At 36.2% G+C, this 13,649-nt stretch overlaps 1 protein-coding gene across 1 annotated transcript; it reads right to left on the bottom strand.

Moving 5' to 3' along the window:
• Positions 1 to 10,756: 10,756 nt before the first annotated feature.
• LOC131437766 (cap-specific mRNA (nucleoside-2'-O-)-methyltransferase 2) lies at positions 10,757 to 13,213 on the bottom strand. Its single transcript, XM_058607323.1, has 2 exons — positions 12,392 to 13,213; positions 10,757 to 12,334 (listed from the first exon to the last, which is right to left on the bottom strand). The coding sequence occupies exons 1-2, from the start codon at positions 13,103 to 13,105 to the stop codon at positions 10,946 to 10,948; spliced, it is 2,103 nt and encodes a 700-aa protein (XP_058463306.1). The 5' UTR covers positions 13,106 to 13,213; the 3' UTR covers positions 10,757 to 10,945.
• Positions 13,214 to 13,649: the final 436 nt, after the last annotated feature.

Genomic DNA, 13,649 nt, shown 5'->3' with positions numbered 1-13,649 from the left:
AAACATAATTTGGGATTTTTTATAGATATAACCTTTTCAGAGCCTCTGCTAATGTTCTGTCACAAGATATAAGTATTAACGCATAATTTGACCAAAAAATACAAAGCAATATATAACTTATTTTTGCACTGCCATTTCTAGTCGTTGGTAGGTCAAAGGTTCAAAACAAAATAAAATTTTGAAAAACAAACAGCAGATTGAAAGCACAAAGAAGTTGCTTAGTGTAGTTCTCTTCCTCAGAACGCGTTCTGATTGGCTGGTGTTGACATGGGTTAAATGAGACAGGTTTTTCAATAGTGTATTCGATTGAAAAATTTCGATTCTATTGGTAGTTAGATTATATAAATCCTTTCACAGATCACTGAGCTATGAGCTTTCAAAATACGAGAAAGCCAAACGCGCTTCATGAATTATTCTCTTTGATACTCGTTTATACCTAACATTTCAGAAAAGTTTAATTTTGAATTATTTGAGATTATGTCACACAACTGAAAATTTTATCATAAAATTGTGATCATATTTCCGATGGCATGTAGCAAAAATTATGTTGATTCGTTAGATACAACAAGAGATATTCACGATCAAAAACTTTCACTCTCTCTGAGGGTAAATTTTGAAAAGGCGCCCCATAGTAAAGTAAGTCGTGTTCACGACAAAAGGTTATGCAATCACTGTGAAAACCGACATTTTAACCGAGGCCCGGAGAGCCCAATGTCATATGCCATTCGACTCAGCTCGACGAACCGAGCAAATCTCTCTTTCTTTCTCTCTCTCTCTCTCTCTCTCTCTCTCTCTCTCTCTCTCTCTCTTTGTGTGTGTGTGTGTGTGTGTGTGTGTGTGTATGTATGTATGTGTGTATGTAACAAAAATGTGCACTCATTTTCTCGAAGATGGCTGGACTGAGATTTAAATGAAAGGTCTCTTAGTCCCATAGGGTGCTATTGAAATTTACCCAGAATGGACTTTCGATTCGGGAGTAACGGGATTAAATGTGCAAAAAAATGAATAAAAAGTGCACTCGATTTTCTCAGAGACCGCTCAACCGATTTTCTACAACTAGGATTAAAATTAAAGGTCTTGTAGTCCCATAGGTTTCTATTGAATTTCATCTAGATCCGACTTCCGATTCGGGAGTTACGGGGTAAAATGTGCAAAATGTACTAAAAACGTGCAATCGATTTTCTCAAAGACCGCTCATCCAATTTTCACAAGCGTAGATTCAAATGAAAGGTCTTATAACCCCATATAATCCTACCAAATTCCGGAATTAAAGACTAATAGGTATAAAAATTTCATTTTCAGCGACGTGTTTTTATACATGACACGGAAAATTCAATCAAATACATTCGAATAACCGTAAAATTCTTGAAATTGATCAGATTTGGTTAGTTGATGGCCAAATACATTGATTTAGGGTAAACCGCTTAACCGGTTTGCATAATCTTAGACTCAAATGAATGGTCTTCTGATCCCATATAAAATGTTTTAATTTTGTTTGGATTGGACTTCCGGTTCCGGAGTTATGGGGTAAAATGTGCAAAAAATGAAAATATGTGTACTATTCTTTTTCAAAGATGGCGTGACCGATTTTTACAATCTTAGATTTAAATTAAAGGTCTTATGACTACATACAAAACTTCTGAATTTTATCATTATCCGATTTCCGGTTCCGGAATTATAGAGTAAAGTGTGTCAAAAATTTTATACCACCACTTGAATGGGCGAAAAAAACACTCGATAAATCTTCAAAACTGACCTCAAAACTACTCCATTTGATAGTCGTTATCAGTAGACAGCAATAGTGGTCATATTTTCCCACATGGGAAAACTTTTCTCAGCGATGGTTTGACTGATTTTCAAACTTGGAATGAAAGGTCCTATATTCCCATACGGAATTCCTGAACTTTATCCGGATCCGACTTCCGGCTCCGGATTTATAGGGTGAAGTGTGTTTAAAATTGTATACCATCACTTAAAGAGGAGAAACAAAAAACGTAAAAAATTCTAAATCAACATCAAAACTGCTCCAATCGGTAGTCATTATCAGTGGACGGCCAAGAAAAGCGATTTCAGTTATTCCTTCAAGATTCGAAAAAAAATATTTTGAAGAATACCACCGCAAACGAATTTCCAGACATGACAGTCACGATCTTTTTTTGGCGCACATCTACGGTCCTCCGTGAAACTGGCACCAATGGTGATAAATTGGTTGCACTGCTGAGTTCCCATCATCGCATTCATAATGCAAATGTCAAACCGTGAGAACCCTTTCGATACGTTAGCTCATTTGTATATATTGAGATTTCATGGCACACTTTGGTCGAAATGATAACAATGCAATTAATCTCGCGCTCCACCAAGCGGTGAGTGCGGTCATTTTGGAAGGTACCGGGAACGGACCAGATTTTTTTTTTAATATTTGTAAGCACATACATGTATTTATTATTTATCTTTGATACCACAGTATTATATATGATAGTATGATTGATATGAGAAAGGCATCGTTACACCACTAGATGAATTAAAACAGGTTTTTATTGGTGAGTTCTCCGTGTGAAGTTCGATTGTCGTCATTACAGATCACAGATAATCAATAACTTGACTTGTCCAGAATCAGGAATTAACAATACAAAACGTGATAAAGTTCTTCTTTGTCATGGAAACATTTTCTTGTTTACGGTAGTTCCCACCCAAGGAAGAATGGAACTAATTAGGATGGATTGAATCCTTAAAATCATTATTTTTCTATCGATTTGTGGGTATATAATAATAACATATCAGACAAATCGCATCTCTAAACCCTGCATTTATTGGCACTGCTTCAATCGTGGATGCGTCGTCATTCGAAGGCAGTTTTGCGGTACGGTTCTTTGTACAGCTGAAAACATGTGACTTGGCTGACGTTGATTTGTTTTGTCACTGCCATGACTAAGCAATATCTAAAATGACTGATTTTTTTCAGATTCAGCAAGACCACATATCAAATTTCCAAATCGAACCCCGTTATAAGTGATAATGAGGTCATCAAACCGTTCCGTAAATATAGTATTTATAAAAGCAATCAGATCCCCAGAGCAGTTCAAATAGAGATTATCAATTCCCGCAATGGAATGCAGTGCTTAGAAATTGCTTCTAAAAAGGTAAAAGACCGTTACCGAAAAAAGCAATTAACTACGCAATGTCATATCAGTTTGTTTGCCTTGCTGGTTTTCGGCATCTTTTGGAATCAGTGCTAATGTTTGACTCACCTGTTTTTCGAGATGTCCAAGATAAAACAAATATTTGGTTTTAATATAAACAACACATCTACTCGAAAATAAAGCAATTATCATTGTTTTTTTTCTATCCCATCTTCTCGAAATACCCTGAAAAAGTATGAATTTGATTGCTCAAGGTACTAAGAAAATCTATGCAAATTTTTTTTCTGTCGTCAACTTTAAAAATAGACTTGTGTAGTGTTTACTAAAATTGGTGTATTTTCAATCAGCTCGAAATCTCAAACTTCATTAACATACTGGCATAGATAAATAGCTATGTGGTGATTACGCGTGATTTCATTAAATATATGAACAGAAACATCTTCCAATCTGACATTTTCCTTTAGCATATCCACGTCCTCTGCATTGCGCCTTACAGTTGGGGTTGGTACAGGTTAGTGTTTGCACAAATGCAAGTTTTGAAACATCATCTGCTCAAAGATATTTTTGTTAAGTCGTCCGTCAGTTGCATTTCTAGGATAGGGTTTGTTACTCACTGGTTGGAGCTGCCGCTGAGCACGTCAATTTGATCAGTAGACACAAAAGCAGCACACAATAGGAACATCTCATTTTCGCGACACTTTACCGAATTTCTGTACACAATATTTAACTACAAAAAAAAACTCATGTGAATTTAACGGAATTTTCGCTCATACTGAAATCTTTTTTATGCGAACCTATCGACTTATAGTGAGATAGCAAGAATCGAATCATGTTTGATTTTTATCAAGCCCCGGCAAAATTTGAAGAATTTCGGAAACAACGACTGATAACAGAAAACTTTTGACGCTAGACAGACAACTTCGCACATTCGATGATGAAAATGGGCGTTCTGTTTCTGATTCCCGGTGCTGAATTGTGGCCGGACAAAATTCGGCGACAGAATCGAACAAACAATACATAAACTCTTTGAACGTAACTTTGTGTCACGTGATCTTGCCAACCTTGAACAAGGGCGAAATATTATCTAAATTTAGTCAGCGTAATGCAATGAAGAAAAACTACACAAAAATAAAAATCCGATCCTGTTGATTGTCCTGAAGATGTTGCTAGAGTTACCTGCGGGCTTTCGATCATTAATATTCAGTTTCAAGTTATCCGCAATCGAATTTTTCCCGGTTTTAAAGTGACGTGAGTTATACCTTAAAGTATGTATTTTTACAAAATATTATTAGGAAAAATCGCAATTATATTGAACGGCTGAAAGCAAAAATCGGATAAGTATTTTTGAATGCAAAAATCGGATAAAAATTTAACCGGTTCTTCCAAAACAAATGTATTTATCCGGTTTTTGCATTCAAAGTTTTTACAAACTGCCGCTGTAGTATGGGTCAAGTTGCCCTTAACAAACAAGCAAACCATGCTTAGTCTATGATTTCTCATGTACCATTCAAATAGGACCATTCGATGATTTCGGTTCACCGTCAGTTGTACCAAAGATAAACTCAAGATTACAATGTCCCATTCGATCCATTGAAAAATATAGGAACACTAATCGTGAACCAGTGAACTTAGTAATAGTGTAATTTTGTTGACCCTTCGTTTATAAGCGTCGATAAACATTTGAAAATTACGGTAAAATTCCATAGCAACGACACAAGTTTGTAAGGCAGTAAACATACCGCACAAAATATGTTGTAACATCAAATTCTACAGATTCTTAGCAATAATTCTAATTGATTTTTGTTTTCCTGTTGAAAAATCCACTCGATATGTAGCGGAAAACTGCAATTTCTGTCGTATTGAAATTTAAGTTTAATTCTAGATAAACAAACATTGTCATAGTTACGACGCATGTAGCGATTCGGCGCTTGTTGTTTTGTTTCAAATAATAATTGAAGTACAACTGACGGTGAAGCGAAATCATCGAAGGGTCATATTTGAATGGTACATGAGAAATCATAGACTATTCCATCTTGAGTTTAGACTATTCCATCTTGAATTTATCTTTGGTTGTACTTCAATTATTATTTGAAACAAAACAACAAGCGCAGAATTGCTACATGCGTCGTAACTATGACAATGTTTGTTTATGTAGAATTAAACTTAAATTTCAATACGACAGAAATTGCAGTTTTCCGCTACATATCGAGTGGATTTTTCAACAAAAAAACAAAAATCAATTAGAATTATTGCTAAGAATCTGTAGAATTTGCAATATTCTTATCTTACGAAGCATTAAAGTGAATGGATGTTACAACATATTTTGTGCGGTATGTTTACTGCCTTCCAAACTTGTATTGTTGCTATGGAATTTTATCGTAATTTTCAAATGTTTATCGACGCTTATTTTTCAATGGATTGTAATCTTGAGTTTATCTTTGATTTAAGTGTGTATATTCAGTTATGTAATGTTTTCATTTAAAAATAAACTGAAAATCAGCACGAAAACGTGCAAAATAGGGAAAGAAGAAGAAAAAGACAAATTGACAATTCAGTCCGCATCTTCTCACTCAATTCCGAATCAACCGGTTGTAGGCGAAATTCATTCGGAATCGGTTGTTGCACTGGAGTAGGAATTGATTCGGAATTTCACATGGAATTTTGAATGAAAATTTCTCGCCGATTCGGAATTGATTCGGAATCGATTCAGATCTGATTATGTGGGTTCAATTGCTAGAAACGAAGAGTGGAGCTACACTCACCAGAGATGCCAGGTAAAAAATTCAAATGTCTGCAGACAGGGTCTGTAAATCTAAAAAAAAATCTGCAGTCAGCAAGTATGGCTTGCTGGCAGCAATTTCTCTATAAAGTATGACATGCAAAACTGACTTGGCGAGCAAAAAAAAAAAAAAGGTCGCGGAAATTTCAAATTTTTCTGTAAATGTAGACGAAAGTCAGCGAGAATTTCAAAAGTCTGTAAAAGTCTGCGAGAATTTCAAAAGTCTGCAAAAGTCTGCACAACAAAAAATGTCTGCAGCACTATACCCCAAATCTGCAGATTTACAGACAAATCTGCAGACCTGGCATCTCTGACACTCACATAAAAATTCACGTTCGATTCACTTGATAAATCCACCCCCCTGCTATGGAAGCTGGTTCCTAAAACCGACGCATTTTGTTTTAATGGCGTTGTTGTCAACAATATGTTAAGCTACGTTCATACCATACAATCAAACTACACTGGTGTCAAAAGTTAATTTCTTCAAATCCAATATAAACATAACTCTAGTCTAGTATTTTAAATAAAACAAGTAATTTGACCTCTCTTTGAATAAAAAAAAAGAAATTGTGGTTTATTCTAGTTTGATTATATTCCATCGAATTCGTTTCATTATGTTGGTGCAGCCGCATGAAGAAAAATGTGAACGTGTGAACACAGCACAGCATTTGACAGCGAACTAGAACCAAAGAACCAACATTTTCTGCTTCAAGCCAATTGTATGCAGATGACAATCGTGCCACCGGGTGGATAAATCACGTAAAATGGTTTCAAATGTCAAATTGAATATTTGACGTGACGAAACTGAATGTTATACGAACATCTCCTGAAATGAATAGAGTCATCACATAAGATTTACGTGAATTGACCAAACGTCAAACAATCTAAGTGAATTTCCGGTGTTTTGCCGATTTGCCGATTCGAGATCCCACGACGTTATTAGTTGCTCTTTATTTTCAGTATTTTTCGTTTCAAAGATATATATATATATATATATATATATATATATATATATATATATATATATATATATATATATATATATATATATATATATATATATATATATATATATATATATATATATATATATATATATATATATATATATATATATATATATATAAATATAAATCTTTCTTTTGACTTCAACCAATATATAAAATAGTAATTCTCTGGTATCTTAATTTGATATGAACTGATAGGTAAATGTGATATGAACAGTACATTAGAGCAAATTCAGCAGCTGCGAGATTCATATGGGTGGTCTATAATATAACTGAAACAAACGTATCCCCAGCAAGCCGTTCTAGTTTTATTTATTCGACCAGTTCTTCTGTCAAATTTAAAACTGGTCTACGATGCCGTTCTATTTTTTGTATATTTGAAACACGAGTAAAACACTGCTGGGGCTGCCGGTTTTTGTTATAAAATCCAGATTTAAATTTTGTAACTGACATAAATTATGCATCTAGAACTAAATCACTCCTGAAAATGCCCTTACAATTTACCTACACTCAAAATAATAATCATGTTATAGTTAAGTGAAAAGTTATGTGAATATTTTCCACCCTACTTTTCACGTAGGTTTTAATAGACTGGCATTTAAAAACTGTTTAATGCATAATCCAGTAACATAACATGATTATTATTTTGAGTGTAGGGATATCGGAGTTTTCGAATTACTCGATTATTTTATAATCGAGTATTGAGGTTTCTATGCCCGGTGAAAAATGAATGGCGGCCCTACTGAAAAATGGGTGGCCAACACGTTTCCTGATGAAAACAAAACAATATGTAAAAGCGATTCACACGCAGCATCAAGCGACTATCACCTGCATGGAACGATTACGAAACAACAACATTAATAGTATGCAATTAATCTGAAAGGACACTACGTCAAGTTCATGGAACATTTCAACGTCGGATATGTGAGCAATATTCGGCTAAAATATCTGGACGTCGACCGAAGTTGATTGATCGTCTGAATCGTGTTTAATGCATGCGTTTCCTGAAAAAAAACAAACCAATCTCATTTGCATTTGTGGTTGTAAGTGAGCTGTCAGAGAGCCTAATGATTTTCAAACTGTTCGATTGAATTTTCATCGATTTTCTGGGTTATTTATCGATTATTTGATTATTGTTATAGAATTTTTCGTAGTACTCGATTAGCTGAATAATCGAATATTAGTTTCAAACTAATCGATTAAATATTACTCGATTATCTGGGTTATTAATCGATCACTCGATTTATCGATCGATATTGCGACATCGCTAGGTGGAACTATTTCCTTCTCATTATTTTGGATGATTTCCGATAAAATTACCCACAAATTTTACTTAATCGCGTAAACCAGCCAAGGTAAAAATCATCAGTTTAGTGCAAATAAAGAATAATTTTGATTAGCTTTGTGATATTTTCGCTGTACGAAATTCGCACAAAACGAGCGCAAATGTAGCTAGTATTTGGCTGCATCACGTCCTAGAAAAATGTTTCGGACAGTGTTTAATAACGTAGAGAACTTCACAGTTTGGCTCTTCTGAATGCCAGAAATGAATCCCGTATACAGTATTTTGATAGTTTCTATCACTCAAATATTGCGATTTATGAAATATTGAAATATATGAGTGATTGTATAGCTTGTGTTACGATTATATTCATGTGATGATTTCTTCTAGGTCAAGGCTCAAACTCACAAATAACTTTGACTTGCGCCTAAAATACAAACGTCCGTTGCCAAATATTGTTTTCCAGGACTCCAAAGCCACTAATGGTGCTTTTTTTCAAGACTTCAAAAGTAACGTAAAGAATTTATTTAGAAAACTGTCTCAAATCAGCGAACGCAGACATGCAGAGTTTGCAAATTTCGAAGATTGCTAGGTTAAACGTTGCTTAAGGGCTGAGGCCAGTAGGTCGCGTATAACCACGTGACTCGTTCTGCGTATTACATTTCTCTCCATGCTCTCTCGCAAATGTGCAAAATGACTCTCAATGTGGCTGGGTGGCCAAGAAAGTTTTGATATTTTCGGTTACAAGTTTGACTACATCATATAAAATCCAATAAAGCTACTACCGCTAGTTTGGTAGCTTTTCTGAGCCGATTTTATTTCTCTGTTATGTTTCGTTACGTTACCAGGAAACAAGAGCAGAAAAAATGATACGTCTATAGAAATCGACTTACCTTCACAAAAATAACATTTTTATCGCGACAAAATATAGGTTTTTATGCACTAATCGCATCTAAATTAAATTATCTAGACATTGTCAAGATAGATTTTTGATCCATGCTTTTGAAGGCGAGATATTCAATGAAAAAGTTGAAAGACGGCGTTTTCAGCTATGCAATTCTTCCTTCAGAAAAAAAGACTTTCTCGACCGCTAAAGTCAATGGATCATTCTGAAATTTTCACAGAATCTAAACTAATTTCCTAAGATATAGTCAGTTGGGTTTTTTGATATTCGTCACCGTTTCTGAGAAAATCAGATTTGAAGCGTGAAAATAGCCCTCTAAATCACCCTAAACACATGGCCTCAGCCCTTAAGGTCTGAGGACAGAGCGCCATGTGTTGAGTTTTAAATCGACCACGTGGCTCGCTCAATTCCCGTTTGCGCATCGTATTTCTTTAGTACTCTCTCGTATATCAGCAAAATGTACCGGGTTGCCAGCATACATTTTATTATTTTGATGAGAAGTTTTATCACATTACTCTATCGTATGGATTGGACATTACATGGATTCCAATGAACAATGAAAAAATATTCAACTTTCACAAAGATTGAATGTCTGTGTGTTTGGCAGCCTTGTCGAGCCAATTTTATTTCTCTCTCCTTTTTCAGAATGCTATCAGGAAACCAAAGCGAAAAAAATGGCGGATGCATTGAAACTGACTTTATTTCGCAGAAAAATACAAGACTTTATTTTTATCGCGATAACATATATGTTTTTATGTGCTAATCGCATCTAAACTAAATTATCTAGACTTTGTCACGGTAGATTTATGATACAAGCCTTCAAAGCCGAGATATCCGATAAACAAGTAGAGGTATGCGTTTCCGAGCGTTCCAATTGTCAGCAGTTCTTCAGTCAGAAAAAAAAATACAACACGCTAAATTCAATGAATCATTCTGAAAATTTCACAGCACATTCTCAACTAAATTTCGAAGACATTGTCAGGTAGGTTTTTCTATATTCTGCACCGTTTCCAAGAAAATTTAATTTGAAACGGGAAAATAGCAAAAAACCTACCACTTTACGGTACTGTCCTCAGCCCTTAAATGTAATTTCAGACGATGGATTCGAACGTTACGTGACCTTGCTCACAAAAACGATCTCCTTTAACAATGTTCTTAAAGGAGAACGGATTTTTTAAAATGGTCTGACATTCCAATAGATCGCACCCATTCATTGTTCGATAGAAGATGTTCAACGATAGAACAGGTGCAATGAGAATTGAAAACCGCTTCGTCAACTACAGCATCATTTACGTACAGTGGGGCGCTAGTCTTACAAATCAGTTGTCATATGTTTAAGCCTCCACCTAGTAAGATTCTTAGTGTCAATGGAATTATTACACTAGTCTCAATGACACAAAACGAATGTAATACCAAATCTTCGCTGGTGCCTTTTGTGTTTAAGCATGAAACGTTCTGCAATCCATCTATGGTAGAGTGTAGATGAAGTAAGCCTGGACTAAGTTGTATGAACACGTATACTTGACACAGTAAACGTCTTCGTAGACCTTTTATTAAATTAGGAATAACAATCTGGACATGCATCAGAATGATGCAATGTTAAGGTCTTTCGGTATAACAAAACAACTGGATTTATTACTTCAGTCGTTATAATTCAAAACAATTATCTTTATGCATAAAAAACATAACAATGACTATTTTCAATAATTCATTCATTCTCGGTCAAATTCATTCTCTCTATAATTCGCTGTCCTAGCGAACCCGGTACTTTATTCAAAAACAAAATTGCCTTCGTAAACTGAAAGAAAAAATAGGATGCCAACACGAAGAAACTCATTTCGCGAGTAACCGCGAACAGTATTCCAAGCATAAACTGTTGTTATAGTTGATGACCGCATAGTAGAATCCTCCGTCGAAGAGTACCTGGATCGGAACGATTCCGAGCACCGTTTTCGCAGGAGTACAACGATTGAGCTCGGACTGCAATGCTTCGTTCAAGTACTGGAAGCTAGCGATTCCGTCAGTTTTGAGTCGGGAAAATTTTATCTTGTTAGGCGCAATCGGTTCGATGTCATCGAATACGAATGTTTTCAAGTAAAAAGCCAGCCCAACGCTGAATTGTGTCAGTAGGAGCCAGTTTTCTATGACCAGGTAATCGATACTTTCCTCCAGAGGAAGCTCAGTGATGCATTTGTAAAGGTGTTTAAACAGATCTTTTTCATAGCAATCGAAGCCGGTGAGAGCTGCGTAAGCTTTCATGTCGATGGCCAGTGTGTACGTCGTGCGGTCAAATGTGAAAAGTATATCATGCTCTTGCAGGTGATGTAATTGTTCAGTCGAAAATTCAATAACTTCTGTTAGGAACCTAACGAATGTCATCATGATAAATTTGCTACTTAATAACTTTTGAATTGGTTTTCCGCTACTAAAAGCTATTGTTTCGATGCAAGATTTTGTTTCTCTCAGTGAATGATCGCGTAGTCTGGACCGGGGCATTATTGATGATTTTATTCGTATGAACTCGTTCAGCTTTTCATTCAACATATTCAATTTATGTTCTCCGTTAAGTGAATTCATCATACTTCGTTCGTTATACGTTCCACTGCTATCTCTAGGATTGATATTGATCATTCCATTGGCCACATCAACACCGTACAGTATTGCTTCTGAGGATCGAATTCTCCTTATTTTGTATGTTTCGAAAAATCTTTCACACAGTTTTTCGTTGAACCATTCCAGGCGTTGATTCTCTAGAATATCTTCCCGTTGATAAAAATGTATATTATGTTCGATCACATCCTGCTGGAACAACATAAATGTATATGCGCACTCCCGGACTTGATCGATGAAACCGTTGGGTATCTGCTTAACATCGAACATTGCTTTATCAGATTGTAAGTTATCAAATATTTTATCCAGGTATTCATTGAGACCGGACGGCCGGCGAAACCCTATCCCAATGATATACACTTCCGAGTTACCGGGTTTAGAAGTGCAGGGTTTGAACACATTGAGCTCGTCGAAGCAAACGTACAACAGGTAAAGCAGATTTACACTGCAGTGCTCGAAAAGAGTGAACATTTTCAGTATTATCGACCCACCATCGGTTATTACTTTCAGTGCTGTGACTGCTTCTGCCAGGTGCAACCGAGATACATGCTCCTCTTGCGATTCGGGAACATCCAGACAGTCGATAGATCCATCAGCAGTGACCAGGTTCACCTAAAAATGAATACAACAAATAAACAATATTTTTTTCATCTAAACACATGAACTTACCTCGTCGAACTTTTTACTTCTGCGAACAATGGCATCCAAATTGTGACGCTGCATTATATCTCCGGTAGAATCTTCTCCGAAACACCAGGAATCCATCGTGTGAAAAATGAAGCGGTCATCCGCAATCATGTTTCCCAAACAATTCCCTTCATAGTAAGGATTCAATGTATTGGCAAACCAACGCCATGTGGTTTCGGGATGGTTCAACTTCAGATAGTGGTTTAATCCGGTAATGAAAGCTCCAGGAGCTTCACACAGATGTACGCTGGCAAATTGTTTCTTCTCTTGGGGAACCAGTTTATAGACAGCCACACATTCATACAGTTTCGCGAAGGCTTGTGTTACGAACTCACCTCCAATGCGATACCTTAGCTCACGCAAAATTCGGAACAATGAGGACCTACGGCGTGTATGTTGATGCCAGTCGCTGATTTCGAAATCGTTCAACCGGTTTTTGACAGCGTTCAGATCGTCCTTAACTTTCTGTAACGCCGGAATACTGTACGCGGGGCAGGTGTAGACACTATCCAACGCTGGGAGTACTGGAGGGCCATTTTCCAATGATTTAAAGCGAAACTTTTTATTGAATTGTTGAGCAATATCTCGATCCAGATCTTTTCGCGCATGAGGCCCGAAACCTAGGGGACTTCGATTTCTACGCCGGTTTACCGAAGTGCGTTTTGAATGACTGAAATCATTTCTGCTGGATGGCATTCCGATAACTATATTAACGCCGTATGCTGAAAATGCTTGATTTACAGTACTTCACGCACTGAATTGGTTTTTATTGTTATGAAAATTCTACAAACATTGTTTATTTACCTGCATGTAATCAAAGACATCATATTAACAAGATATCCAGCTCTCACATTTCCCGAACAAATCATTGGCAACATCCTTTTTTGCGAGCATGTCGCCCCCAGGCGAGCCCGCATCGAATCTTATACATAGAAGTAGGGGAGAAAAATGTCAAATTCGTGCGCGCCAAAATAGCAGGGTTGCGCACCCATACAATTGACATGATATGTTGAATGTGATGCCGTGCGATGGCGTTGCTGAACTGAAGATTGACTTCGCTCGAAGCTAACAGGGTCTGATGTAATTTACAAACAGTGATGCCAGATAAATTTGAAAAAATTGCACACCCTAATTTCTATACTCAATTTCCACGTTATATTTCCCGGTGAACCAAAAAAGCAGTTCCACAAAATTACAATTTTTTGAATATCTATAAAAATTAACTCATATCTCCCGATCC

Source organism: Malaya genurostris, chromosome 3 (genome assembly GCF_030247185.1).
Source record: "Malaya genurostris strain Urasoe2022 chromosome 3, Malgen_1.1, whole genome shotgun sequence".
Taxonomy (NCBI): domain Eukaryota; kingdom Metazoa; phylum Arthropoda; class Insecta; order Diptera; family Culicidae; genus Malaya; species Malaya genurostris.
Note: the sequence above shows the minus strand (reverse complement) of the source record. Positions and strands in the feature narration are given on the sequence as shown.

What these genes read in the sequence shown, in the direction of transcription:
- LOC131437766 (XM_058607323.1), bottom strand. Translation starts at nt 13,105, where the DNA reads ATGCCATCCAGCAGAAATGATTTCAGTCATTCAAAACGCACTTCGGTA. An exon ending in GAAGTAAAAAGTTCGACGAG is followed by an intron (nt 12,335 to 12,391) that starts GTAAGTTCATGT and finishes ATTCATTTTTAG; the next exon opens with GTGAACCTGGTCACTGCTGA.